The sequence below is a fragment of the Anopheles arabiensis genome, chromosome 3 (genome assembly GCF_016920715.1).
Source record: "Anopheles arabiensis isolate DONGOLA chromosome 3, AaraD3, whole genome shotgun sequence".
NCBI classification, from domain to species: Eukaryota; Metazoa; Arthropoda; class Insecta; order Diptera; family Culicidae; genus Anopheles; species Anopheles arabiensis.
In genome coordinates, this window is record NC_053518.1 from 9,499,513 (window position 1) to 9,512,755 (window position 13,243).

Consider the following 13,243-nt stretch of genomic DNA (forward strand, 5'->3'; position numbering starts at 1 on the left):
AGGCAAAATGTTTTAAAGCTTTCAATCGAATGGTAGCTACATATTCAACCTCCTTGATCACAAGGCTACAAACTGAACATGAAATGCACTGCTCCAAACAGCAGAGCCTTAACAATATTCCGCTCACAATCTCACTCGAAAATGTCACATTTTTCATCCCCTTTGCAAACTACAAATACAATCACCAAAAGTGTAACATTCTAAAATACAAATCAACCACTTCAACGCACGACAATTATTGCTGTCCGCGCGTCACCATTCTTTGGGTAGCCTTCAACCGGCCGGCCACCCTTCGATGGGAGAGCCTACATTCCCGCAAAAGCATAGCCCCCTTGGACCATAGACCGAACGATCGAACGAGCCGCCGCTGCACAGCTTCAAAGGTTCAAAAAGTCAAAACAAGCACGCACACCGCACACGCTTCGTTCCCGTTTCCCCCTTCTTGGTGGCGTTTTGACATTTACAATTTGCCATGTTGGCTTGTTCGCCCCGTGAAAGCCTAATCACGCTCACCACCGGGGCATGTTTTGCGGGAATGCAATCGCTGCATGATGCCATGCGTTTTGTCAGCAATGGTGGCGTGGTACGGTTGGTGGCGTGAGCTTTTCCACTCGCTGCCGCTTGAAATGGGTTAAAATTATGCAAAATTTTACGCTCGTTAAGAAGCGCACCGTGCACACCGTCCCCGAAACGCTTGCTCATGTCTGTAATGAAGCGTGTGTGTGAGAGGGTGAGAATAGGGGAAAAAACCGCGCGTTCGTGATGAGAGCATAACCGCAGTACATCATATGTATGGCGGTGAAGAGGCAAAAAATAAGCCAACATTACAGCACACTATCGTTTTGCTTTCTTTCTTGATTGAAGTTGAAGCAACAACAACGAAAAAAAGCTCCACCAGGCACGCCACCGGGGAAAATTGTGCCGGCAGATGATTGGGATAAAAAAGTAAAGATGGTTGAAAGTGTAGCTCTTTACCTTGCATGCATGCGAAAGGAAAAATAAAGCTTTCGTGTGGATTTTGGGCTGGATTATGCTGCTGTACTCGAGCGGTGTGGAGTGGTGGTTAAGTGATTGCAAACGATGCGCTCGCCCGGTTTGATATGCCTTCCCACCGTCCCACAGTGCTGTGTGCTGTGTGCGAGCATGTTGGATAATTAGTATCGTTTCTGAAGCAGGCCGGGGCGGTTTGTGGGAAAGGACTTTGTGGATTACAACCGAAACCATAACCAAAACCATGGCTAGTGGTCGGTTTGGCTTTCCGTCGGTGCCGGTGGAAATAGGCTTTCATACCGATGATCTCTACTCGTGGAGCGGAGGTTCTGTGCGAGGTTAGTTGATTCGGCAAGTGAAATAAGCTCAAGCAAAACGGATGCAATTGGATTAAGGATTGGAGATTGGACTTTGTTGAGATAGTCTGCTTGAAACTTGTGGTTGACCAACAGAAACGATGGAGTGGAATTCTCCGCATTAGTTGATTGAGATTGGATGATTTCAAAGGGCTCTTTAGAGGATCTTCGTATGAGAAGTTTGAATTAATATGTGAAATTGGAGAGAGTACTTCATCTTCAAATACCTTCCTACTCTAAAACGCAACAAGCAAAGACATAATGTAATGCTTTATCTCAAACCATAACTTCTGACCAGTCTTTTCAAGCGAAGACCCACATAAATTTTCTACTTTTCAGTGTTTGATTGCGTTTCTTAATGAAACACCTTACACAAAACACATTCATTTCATTGATTATCTTGCCTTCCCTGACCTACCCTACCTATGCTCTTTTAACATTTCAAAATCAGGGCTACCGCACAGAAGCAATCAACAAACAAAAAAACGAAATTGGCCCCCCCGCTAGTCCATGAATCGTAAATGTCACCGGCGATAAAATATTTAACGCTCCATTATCAGGCGCGAGGCGCAAAGAATGAGGTTTTCCTTTTGCGATAGCGTCTAGCTTCCTCGCCACGCCAAAAGGTGGCCCCCAAACAGCCGCAGGTGCGACGACAAAAACTCCGGCACCAAATTACGTGACCGAACGGAAGTGAGCGATCGAAGCTCTTATTTTTTCTCAAAGGGTGTAGTTTCTTCGCTACAGGAAACATCGCATAATGCACGAACCTTTGGGGCGCCTCAGGATGGGACCTAGTTATGTTAATTCGGTCCCCGATAGCTTTCCCAAAGCCCCACGGCTAATCTAACGGAACGAGCCCCGTTTTAGGGGTGCTTTGCGCGCTTCTTTCTCTCTCTCTCGCTCTCTCTCTTTCTTTCTGTGTAAAATGTAAATTGAGCAGAAAAAGGCTTAATCTGATCTTGAAACCCTTCCGGTGGTGGTGGTCGTACCACGATCGGAAGTTTGTGTGTGTGCATATTATTATGGTGTTTTTTGTTGTTGTTAGTGAGGTTCACACAACCTTATGCTGAGAGTTGTGGCTATCGGAAGTGTATTACGGCATAATGTGCTGCTCTAAATCACGTGGGAAATGATACTATTTACTCTATGCTCGTTGGTGTATCAACAGAAAAAGAGCATTCAAGAAAGAGTAATACGCAAAAAAACAAAACTAAGACTAAGACAAACTATCACGCATGTTGTAACGTTGCGAAACTTCCCTTCTAAACTGCCCGCTTCCGGAATGACGAATGCTTGGCGGCTTGCTCCGTCGGTGGGGGTCGAAAACGCAAAACAAACACTCAACCGGGCCACGACGCAGAAAGAAAGAATCTATATGATGTAGCTTATGCGTGCCGCCAATCGTTTGGATTCGTTATGCGATGAAGCAGTTGGAAATGTATTAATAAACATACAGTGGGGCAGCGTAGGAAAAGTACATGTCGCACGGGCAGAGCGGGGCAGTAGCTTCATTTTTCAACAACAAAAACAACAATCTGAAGGGTAGTCCCGGTAACACAGCGAATGGAACGCTTCTTTTCTAATGGTTTCAAATCTTTTACCTATGCGGATGGGGGAAAACCCAACGCTGCAGAAGCGAGCAGGAAAACTCCCAATCGCACGCGTGCGGTCAAAAGTCATCTAAAAACGCAGGCGAAGCAGAGAAGCATCACATGCCGCGCGCCACAGCCTGGAGCCTGGAGCGGACGGGACGGGGAGGAGGGAGGAGGCTTCACGAAATCAGGTCACTTTTTGATATCGAACCGAATGATAGTGTGTGTGGGTGGGTGTGAGAGATGGTGTGGGAAAAAAATGGAGGAAAAATGTTTATGCGCAAATGTTAATGAACCGTGCCACAAGCGCCCGACGGTGGAAATGGCGCTGTGTGTGCATGTTACGAAGGGGAGTGGAAAAGAGTCGCAAACGCGATACCAGCACACAGTCTAATGGTTGTAGCTGGTGTTGCTGGTACGCGCCAGGCCACTGGACGCACCGATGGTCGAGTTTCCCTGTAAAACAGTCCCACTTTGGGTTGCGGCGTCTGACGTCAGAAGGTGCCGAAGAATGTAGCCAAGGACGTAGCCGATATCCGGTAAATAGGAACAGTGTCGCCAGTGGGGCTGTTTGGACTTTTCGGTAGAGTGTGTTTTATATTTCTGTCTGTGTGTGTGTGTGTGTTGCTTTTTCGGTGGTGTTTGGTTTTGATTTTGCATATTGTTATCCCGCTTTGTGTGGAGCGTTGGTGGGTGTTTTGTCTGTCGCCGTGGCGCATAAAACAGTGGTGGATGATAAATATGAAATTAATCCACAGTGAATAGGGGTTCAGAATGATGTCTCTATTGTGTGCTGTGACTGAAGAGATTTGTTTATAATTTTATATGATTTTAAACCATTTGAAACGTGAAGAAATAATTTAATTTAGTTTTCCATCTTTTTTTGTCTCATTTCAATTCTTGATGATTTGATGCGACTTGACAGATACGACGGGGACACAATACTAGCTTACCAGCATCATTAGTTTAGCACCCTAACTTCCACGGTGCATGCCAAACCCCCGAAAGATTAAGAAAAACGACCCACCCATTCGAAAATTAGTCCCAGACACCCAACCACAGTCCCGCTGCTGACCTTCGCGCAATTGTCACCACCACAAGTCTTGGGACCGCCTCCCAATCGCCACCCCCTCCTCACAGTCGGAAGTCATGTTTTACCTGGGAAAAGTTTTGATGAATGACAAAAGTTAATTACGATGACGGGACGGCGTGGAGAAATTGTGCAACGCGGGCGCGCGCACCGGTCGCTGACATTTTAGTGGCAGGAAGATTAATTGGTATGTCACTCGCCGTCACAGCCAGCGCGCGCGCGATCGCTAGGTGTCGGTAGTGTGTTGGATGGTCGTGGCAAACGCAGAGCAAGAAGCAAAAAAAAAGCCAAAAGCCAACCACAGAGCGGTAGAGCGAGTGTGGAAAGTCAGGACCCTTCGTCAGCTTAGTCGTCCACGGTGGGTGAGAATTGATTGGAAAAGATCGCACAGTTAGAGGGGAGCAAAGGATGAGGTAAAATTCGGTCAACCAGTCAGTTCGAATTAGCGTTTAATGGTCGTAGCGCTTCCGGGAGCGCATCATCGAACGAGATGCATATATTTTGACGGGTGCGCGTAAAACACAAGCGACGGTCGAAACGGTTGGCAGTTGGCGGCTACTACAACACACGTTCCCTTTCCCTTTTTGGAGCCACCAGAGGGGAGGAAGGAATAGGGGGTGTCAGTTTCGCTAATGGTGGTACACGTCAGGGTTCATCGTGCGGGTTAATGGTTCGTTTAAAAAGTAATTTAAGCCCCCGTCTGTTTGTGTTTAAGTGTGCGCTGGACGGACGCGCGTGACGTGGTTTGGTGATGACGTTGGAGTGTTACATGCACGTGTCGATGTTGACACGATATCGTGTCTCCCGAGAGGGTGCCAAATGTATCAAACTGTGTTAGCTGCCTCCCCGTCGTGAGTGTTTTGGCTGTTAGCTAATTGTGGTCAGGTGCGGTGATCATTTCTTTTTGGTTAATAAAAAAAGATCGCTGCGTCGGCCGGGAATCGAACCCGGATCAACTGCTTGGAAGGCAACTATGCTGACCATTACACCACCGACGCTTGCTGAGAGAGGGGCATTACTTGATCGTTTGATCAATTTGGTCTAATTTTTGCGTCGATTCATCTTTCTACTGACAACTGGTTCCGTTTTGCAAGGTCTAATCGTTCATTTGAGCCATGATTAATTAAAATACATGCTTTATTATACAAATCAATCCTACAAACCACTTTTATTCCACGCGTTACTCGAACAAAACAGCCCATATAATCAACCACAGCCGGAAACATATTTATGTTTCCTTTTCTTTCTCATCTTGCTGCCACTCAATGCCCTCTCCAGCCTAGCAGCTAATTAGCAACAGTATGTTGCTGGGGCTGACCCGCTGCTGCTTCCCCTGTTGCCGTTCGCCGTTCGGTTCGGTAGCTGTGAAAGTGACCACGGTGCCGCGGCCCATCGTAAATGTAAACAACAGTAATTAAAGAAATGCTCCCGGGCCTACAGTGGAGGCCCCGTCTTGTCGTCGTGGTAAAGAATACCTTTTAATTAGGGAACATTACCGCACCACCCCGTGCGTGTGTTTGTTTGCCAGCGGGAAATGTATGCGCGGTTTTGTCTGATTGTGACAATTCGTACACCGGCGAAGGCATTCGGCATGCAAATTGATGAGAAGGAAGGCAAAACAAACGCATCATACAGACACACACGCACACATATGCCCGTCATTAGCCCGCCATTAATTGTGTGAACGTACCGCGATCGGTTTTGCGTAAAACTTGCAGCACGTTTGGATCAACCTTCGCGATTGCAAGCTTCCCAACGGCGCAACCATGTTGAGTGTGTCTTTGCCAATTCAGCTGGTTGTCTGTTTTGTGAGCACCGGAGCTTCGTGAGCTGTACGCGAATGACAGATACGGCGACCCTGGTATACACGGTTGGGGTTTAGGGTAGCCCCCCCGAAAAAAAACCCTCGATGAGAGTCCTCCGATCACATGTACGGTGTTCGTTCAACTGCTAATCGACTTACGGGTACGGGTGCGCAGAAGTGAAGGCACTCCAAACGGGCGCTTGATCTTGATCGATTTGGTGTAGATCTCTTGTGCGCGGGTTTCACGGTCAAAGTTTGCTGACGTTAGACACGTTCTTGAAGACACAGGTACTGTTGCTGCTGTTACACAATATGACGTAACAACCGTTGAAGACAACTACTGTATTTTGATTGATCTTGAAGTATCCAGATGTTTCGGGGAGCTTAGCTAGCGATAAGAACAAACTCTAAGGCTCGTTGCAGAATTTCTGCAGTGTTTCCCCCGGGCCCTCCGACAAACCTGGCGCCCTGGTCACACACACGGACGTCGACGGGTGACCAAAAATGTAAACAAAAGAAAGGTCAATAATAATGATCGATTAATAAAAACATGAATCAAGCGCTGCTCACCTTGAACTGGAACTGGTCCGCGAAGGGTGCCGTCCCTTTCTGTGCGGTTCGAGCGTGCGAGCTCACCTTACGCAATTGTAAGGTCTCACTCGCTCGTGCATCTCACTCACGGTTGGCCCCTGTAGTGAGACACCATCGAGTGTTGGTGGTGCGCGCAACACGAGCTCTAGCGCTCACACGAGACACTGCCATTACAATCCGTGCCGCGCCGTTGAAGAGATTGTCCGCCTGTTTAGCCAGAAATGGACGCTCGGCTTCAATGGTGGTGGTGGTCGTTGTTGTGTCGCTTGGCACCATCCTTTTAATGCCTTCCTTTGCGCGTTCGTTCAGCTTGTCGGCGACCTTACGCGAACTGCTGCTGCTGTTCTGACGTTTTGTTTGTTGCCCGCTGGTAGGGGTTGGCGTGTGTGGAGTCGATTTCACGAGGTACTCTTCTTCTTCTCGCCCTTTTTTTGAGTACAAAACTCAAAAACCCGATTCAGAAGCAACTCCATGACGCACGTGAATTAAGCGTAATTACGAATCGTTTTACTGCAATTTGCCCTCACTTTGATGGAGAGACATAATTCATAGGGGGGCTTTCTTCACCCCAAAAAAAATCAAACAAACGTCCATGCCGCCTTTCGGTGTGTCACACGCACACACTCATCCTGTTTCTTTTTTCCTCTGCTTTTCTTAATTACAGATTATTTTAACGACAAACCTGCTAATTCGACGGAATCGGCACGTCTCTTCCCCGGGAACGGTTCCAAGGAGGGCCCTTCAAGTTCAGGGATTTTCTGTGCTCCAGACGCTGACAGAAAGTTGCTGGGAAGATGCTGCCGGAACTTCGGGTCCTGTGCGTGAAGGATCGTCAACCAGTGCCAGTGCGTGCATCAGTGTGTGCTAATGTTGCATCGAAGTGAAAGTGAGTGTGCACTACACGACACACACGCGAGAAAGGTACCTCCGAATAGTGTAGTTTTCGGCGCCAGCACGCTTATGTGGTCACCGTGACCATCAGGTTCCCTTCTATCCCTTACCCGTGTGTTCCCCTGTGTACCTGTGTGTGAGTGTCCGTCGTGTCCGTGTTGAGTGTGTCTGTGCCCGGTCCCGGCAATGGCGATACGAATTATTAACCACCAAACCGTGGTGAAGGGGCACGTGGTGCTGGTGCTGCTCGTGCTGCTGCTGTTTCAAACCTGTCGCCACCGGGCGTGCGGGCTCGCCCCGACCGGCCAGACGACCGGCCAGACGAAGATCATGCTAAAGGAGAGCCTGCTGATACCGTCGATGGACCCGGAGAAGGAGGCCAAGGCGATGTACGAGAAGGCGCTGCAGCAGTACGGCATCTACGGCAAGACGCTGAAGGAGATCTGCAAGGCGTGGGTCTCCCGCGGGTGCCAGTGCACGGGAACCAAAGAGGAGGTGACGCTGGTGTGCCGCGGCATCGGGCTCGATGCCGTGCCGGCCGACCTGCCGACCGAGCTCGTCAAACTGTGAGTATTTATCTGCCCCTGGCGTCAACTGCTGCTGCTACTATCAAACAATTATCAATTGCGTGCGTAGAGCTAGTTTCGTTCGGTCTGAGAGTTGGGACGTCTTGCCTCGGGAGGGAGAGTTCATCACGCATCAGAGACTAAGATTTAAAGATAAAGTGTAAACTCCAGAGGTTCCTCTCCGCCTGTCAATGCTGACTTGACATGCCACACTTCCAGAGATTGCGGAGCTGCTCCGGATGGAGATGCTTCTGGGGTGACCTTCGAAACTCGGTCAGATCAATCCGTCTTCTTTCGTAATTACATTGTCCCGGTTGTCGTGTCTTTATCTGCCTTTTTTTGGACGACCAAAAATGTGTTTTTGGAATGTGGTTGCCCGGTAATAGACTGTGTTCCCTGTGTACAACCAGATTGGAGTCTTTCACCTGGTTGAAAAATCACGCCATCACGGTGCTAACGTCTCAGACGCGCGCGATTAACGGGCGTACGGTGATGCCATGTCACCTGGCACTCGGCGTCCGTTGCGGCATGTAACATTACACCGTCGACGACTGAGCTAATGCACCAAACGACGGGTTGATTCACACCGGCACGCCGTTGTTGCCGTTTGGTGAATACATTGGATTCGTTTGGGTCGTTTTTTGCTTCTCTATCGTCTTCTCTTTTCACGTCTTCGTTCTGCAGTGGCCCTCCATGTGGCCCAAAACGTTACTATTCGTCGCCACTATGGTGTGTGTGTGTGTGTGTGTGTGTGTGTGTGTGTGTGTGTGTGTGTGTGTGTGTGTGTGTGTGTGTGTGTGTGTGTGTGTGTGTGTGTGTGTGTGTGTGTGTGTGTGTGTGTGTATGTGCTTGTCGTTTGCTTGCACGAAACAACAATGCAACGAACTCATTTTTCATAATTTTCCTCCACGCTTCGTCTCTTTCTCATCTCTGCCTCATCCAAAAGACGTTTGTCGCTTTGCTCTGTCCCCCATGTCGCGTCTGTGTTCCCGAATGGGGGGTATCTATTTTTAAAAACGAGTGCCAAACGAGAGACAATTTAACGGCTTACCGTGGCGCCTGGATCTGATGTTCTTGATGGCGGAATGGCGGCTGGTGGGTGGCATGAACGGCCGCGTCTTGTGGTATTAGGAGTGGTTACCACACCAAATTGAACGGCAAACGAGTTTGACTTTTGCTTAGTCACCCGCAAACACGCGTAAAGGTTTGTCTTGGCCTGCCAAAACGGGACGCGCCACCTCATCTCCACGCACAAAACGCGCGTGTTGAGCAGCTGATCGATCGGAACTTTCAAAATTGGTGTTTAAAACTCATAAAGACATCAACTGTTCACATATTTCTATTCTGTCATTTTGAACGGGTTTGAATTATTAAGCACTAATCATTATCATTCATGCTGGTGCTGATTGTGCATACATATGGAAGAGTAGGTATCCCATCTGCCTGGAATTGCCCTTTTTTCTGCTCAAATGGAGAAACGTGACTTCCTTTCAGTTAAGAGCTGACAACCGTTAAGATGTTCCATATGGTGCTGCAACCCAGTTTTTGCCGTTGTCCAATGTTGTTTTCTTTCTTCGCATTGTGCGCATTTTTCCTATCCATCTCCATGCCATCTGCTCCTTCCCGGAGCCGAACGAAGAAGCACCCGAAGACGGTTACTTGAGACCATTTTTTCCTAAGCCGTTGCTTTGAAACAAATATGACGCAAAACCCATCATCAACACATTCAACGTACGAGCGCGCCTGTGTGTGAGCGAATAAATAAACATGATTAGCAAAACTCGCAGGATCATCCACAGACACGTTTGTTGGGAAGCGAGGACGTATCCCCAGCGCCGAAACGATGCCCGCACTACCGATTTCACCTCCCGCTTGTGAGACAATTTGCGTTCGCATCAGGGCGGAATAATAGGCCGGCCATGCTTGGTTACCGCTGTGACAAGAATGTCTAATTTGACGGACTGGTGACCGGATTGCCAAACGCTGGGCGCATCCACAGCGGCCCAGACCGGTACCGCTCATTGACGGCAGAACGATCCACCCCGGTGTGTGTTCTGAGTGTGGCGTATAAATAGCGCACACATACACACACCCGGCGGCCCGTTCGAGTTGGCGCAGGGGGGTGAAAAACGGGCGTCCAAAGAAATATGTATGTCAGCGAAGAGCAATAGAGGGATCGTTTCTTGCTGGTGGGTTTTTTTTTCTCTCTCTTATGTTTCGCTACGGAAAACCCGCCCAGGCCCAGAAGAAACGTCCCAGAAACGTCCCGCCTGCAACGTGCGCGCGAAGTAATGAGGTTTGAATAGATTGATATGAGATGTTAATTATATTGTGCCGCAGCAGAAGCCACGGCAGCGCTACCCCCGGCAGCAACGCGGCCAATTATCTCCCATTATGGGCTTTAGCTTTTCAGCGCTTTTGTACGCCATAAATCCGTTCACAATTTGGCAGGTCGAACAAGTTGGCGGCTGGGAGGCAGATGGTGGATCGCTTAAATTTATGGTAAAATGTTTTAAATATTTAGCTCACAATCGCGTGCGTCCTAAGGCGCGCAGGTACCGTCGTTTTTTACATTGCTCCTGTGAATGATTTGTACCATGGAGCAAGGGGCCACTGTGTGTGGCATATGGCTGTGATTTACATACAATAATCTTTCGCAATAGAAATCCAACACGTTCCAATTTATCCAGCGTGTATAAATAAACCTTGCCGTCCCTTTGCTGGGCCACTTTACGCCATCCGTCTTGGACGCGGGCCGGGCAGGAGCGTTGCTTATTATGGGGTTTGACAACATTCAACATGCTGCTGACACTCGACAAACAAATCCCGAAGCGTCCCGAATCGTCGGATTCTATTCACCTCCATCAAAACACCGATGACTGCTCTTCTCGTATTTTATTGGAGGTAATTTCCAGCTTAACTCCGAACGCCCGCCCGCAAGAATCAACACCGTGACTTAAGCCGCCAGTGTCCTACCACGCTATTGGGTGGCATCTTCGAAACGGGGCAAGGTGTAGTGTTGATATGTTTGCAAAAATGATTGATAGACACCAGACACCTCCAATGGCTTGGTGTGCTATTGGTGCCTTCCAAAGGTACGCGCCACGGTCTGCCACAAGTCGAACTCTACCGGTAAAATCGACTCTACCCCCTGTACGCGGCTCAATAAATCAAGCATCCGCCGCGCAAGCAAAAACACGCCGTTTCCCACACGTACTCGCAGGTTGGTGATGATTCGCAGATAGCTTTATTTATCTGCGCCTCAAACGGACTGTGTTTTTTTTGCTCCGTTCTCCTGCTCAGTCTCTTTATATTCCTTAGCACAATTTGCTGTGGCTTGCAGAACAAACAATTCATCAAATGCCGCACAAAACGGCACAACAAATAAGGGCTTCCGTTTGTGCTAATCATATAGCGTTTGCCGCCCAGGCAAGCAGGAGGAGAGGGCAGTCGTCAAACACACGCCCCCCGTTCGTGGAAAATTCATTACACAAGACATTCTAGTGGAGCATTCCACGGCAGGTCTGCTGTCCCGACCATGAGTATGCAGTGTGTGCGAATTGGATACAAAATGGATACTGCCAGCCCCCGGTCGTTAGGTCGTGTGTGTGTGGAATGGAATGTGGTGACGATTTATTTGAAAAGCAAATGAATTCGAATTGCTTTGCGCTTTGGCAACCGATTGATACGGTATCATTTTTTGTTGTGCATTTGCTTCCTCGCGCCACCGCTTTCCACCGAGGGAGCGGAAAGTATAAAAAAGTGGAAAACCCAGCTCACATATGGAGTGGAAATAAGTGGAAATAAACTGACACAGCACAAAAAAAAACATACACACACAGCTCGATCAAAATGCTAGAAATGGGCACAAAGTTTGATTGCGCAAGATAAATCGTACCATACGCATCTCGACCTCACCATGATGATGAGTTTAATGGGAAAGGAGATCTGCAAACCAGTGCAGCATAAAAAAAGCGACACAACTTAAACTGCCGGTGCCAGCTTTTTGTGCTTAGATTGGCTTTTACTTTTACATCCCTGAGCCCTGTACCCGCGCCCACTGTTTTATGCGCTCGCAATTGCTGGATGCCAAGCTGTCGATTCCGATTCGATCGGTCGGTTGCTGGGCGATTGGCTCTGTCCGCAGATGTCCAGATTGGGGTGGCAGCAATTGGCAGCATGAAAAATAAACGAACACACACCCACTGAGCCAGAAATGGGCACGATTGCATCGGTTGCTCTGTCTCTTTCCCACTGTCGGCATTACGGACACCAAGCATGCTAGTAAAAGAGATCCTCGCCAGTACGCACATTAGCAGCAGCAACAGCGCAGTGGCGCAGCATAACCGTAATTGTGCGTTTTACTTTACGCTGACTTTTTAATTCCGTATGCTTGGTGTTGGTCTGTTTGGTTTTTTGTCGTTGTCGGAGTTCTCGATTGCATGTAGTGTGTTTTTTTTTGCTTTCTCTCGCGCCTCATTGGCATCGGCGCGATAAACTGGTTTTTTATTAATTAGATACAATAAAGTTGTAAATAAATCAATTTATAATTTCGATTAATATGTTGTGCCGTCGTGTTGTTGTGCGATAAGCCCCCTCTGTGTGTGTGTGTGTGTGTGTGTGTGTGAGGCAGCATAGTATGCAAGAAAAGGAGTGCAGGAGGGCAACAGCAACATGATTGAGCGCATTGCAGCGGGAGCATTTTTATTTTGTGCTGCTGCAAACACTGGCTGAGTTCCCAGCCACATTCCACCGTGTTGTAGTTTTCTTTGCTGTCCTCTCTCTGCTGCTACTACCTTCATCTCTTCTCGTCAGTACTTCCGACAGCAATAAAAATCCAATCTACTGACAGATGCACCTCGTGGACGTGCAGCTAATCGAAGGCAAATGCGTGCGTTAAGTGCAATTCTAGCTCGATCGGTCAGTGGTTTGATCGGTCGGTTGAGCAATCGGTTGCGCTCACGCCCCGACTGGAACGGTGTCAACGCACAGTTTGAATCGTGCAACGTCACGCACCGAGCGTCGAAGACATTCACGCGCGCTGGGCAACACCCTGGGCCACACGGACGATTCCGGAGGACACGTTATGATTGACGGATGGCGGATGGTGGAGAGGCGTTACGGCGTGGTGCCACCGTCACGACGTGTGTCCGGAATTTCAGGGCCGGCAGCCGTGTCCGATACGGGTGTCAGCCGCAGCACGACAGGATTAAGGCGCCCGCATTAAAACCGATCAAGTTGAGTTGTTCAACGGTGGATAAGTGATCTGGCAGTGGAGGGAGCGTTCTTTGGTTACTCAAAAACTCTCCGCGGGCATCGGTGTCAAATTTCGGGAAGCAAAACACTATCCTCCTGCTGCT

General features: G+C 48.7%; 1 protein-coding gene and 1 non-coding gene across 4 annotated transcripts in view; one reads left to right on the forward strand and one right to left on the reverse strand.

The window, feature by feature from the left end:
* Positions 1 to 13,243, forward strand: part of LOC120902811 (follicle-stimulating hormone receptor) — a 98,631-nt gene that overhangs the window by 26,963 nt on the left and 58,425 nt on the right. For all 3 annotated transcript variants that reach the window (XM_040311824.1, XM_040311822.1, XM_040311823.1), the window contains exon 3: positions 7,091 to 7,883. In XM_040311824.1, the coding sequence (XP_040167758.1) occupies positions 7,504 to 7,883 (380 nt within the window). In that variant the 5' untranslated portion in view covers positions 7,091 to 7,503. The remainder of the gene's footprint in view (positions 1 to 7,090; positions 7,884 to 13,243) is intronic.
* Positions 4,958 to 5,029, reverse strand: Trnag-ucc. The gene has a single exon. It is a non-coding gene; the product is annotated as a tRNA-Gly (tRNA).